General features: G+C 77.9%; 1 protein-coding gene across 4 annotated transcripts in view; it reads left to right on the top strand.

The window, feature by feature from the left end:
• Window positions 1-9: 9 nt before the first annotated feature.
• The window catches only part of LAS1L (LAS1-like (S. cerevisiae)), a 56,162-nt gene continuing 55,768 nt past the window's right edge, over window positions 10-403 (top strand). For all 4 annotated transcript variants that reach the window (XM_010572345.1, XM_010572346.1, XM_010572342.1 and 1 more), the window contains exon 1: window positions 10-210. In XM_010572345.1, coding sequence (XP_010570647.1) covers window positions 14-210 — 197 coding nt within the window. In that variant the 5' untranslated portion in view covers window positions 10-13. The remainder of the gene's footprint in view (window positions 211-403) is intronic.

The following is a 403-nucleotide window of genomic DNA, read 5'->3' as shown; positions in this document are numbered from 1 at the left end:
GAGCGGCGGCGGAATGGCGGGCGCCGCGGAGCTGGCGTGGCGCCGCGGGCGGCGGTGCCTGTCCCCGGCCCGCAAGCGGCTCAGGCCGCTGCGGACTGTGGTGGCGTGGAGGGGCAGGGCGGAGTGGGACCAGGTGATGGTGGGGCTGTACTGCGGGGACAGCCGGCTGCAGCAGGAAGCGCTGGACCGGGTCTCGGCCTGGAAGAGTCGGTACGGGCCGCGCACCGCGGGCAGGGAGCGCGCCGCGGCCTTGCGGGGCAGGCGCTGCATTCTAGGCTGCCGCCTCCGTCCCTGGAGCGGCCCTGCCGGCCCTCCGCCCCGGGCTGCTCCTGACGCCCTCTCTCTCGGGCGCGTAGGGAGCCCGGGACCCATCCGCACCCCCACCACCCCCGCCCCGCGCGGA

This window comes from Haliaeetus leucocephalus, unplaced genomic scaffold (assembly GCF_000737465.1).
Source record: "Haliaeetus leucocephalus isolate CR32 unplaced genomic scaffold, Haliaeetus_leucocephalus-4.0 Scaffold340, whole genome shotgun sequence".
Taxonomy (NCBI): domain Eukaryota; kingdom Metazoa; phylum Chordata; class Aves; order Accipitriformes; family Accipitridae; genus Haliaeetus; species Haliaeetus leucocephalus.
The sequence above is the reverse complement of the archived record's forward strand: the minus strand, read 5'-3'. Positions and strand labels throughout refer to the sequence as shown.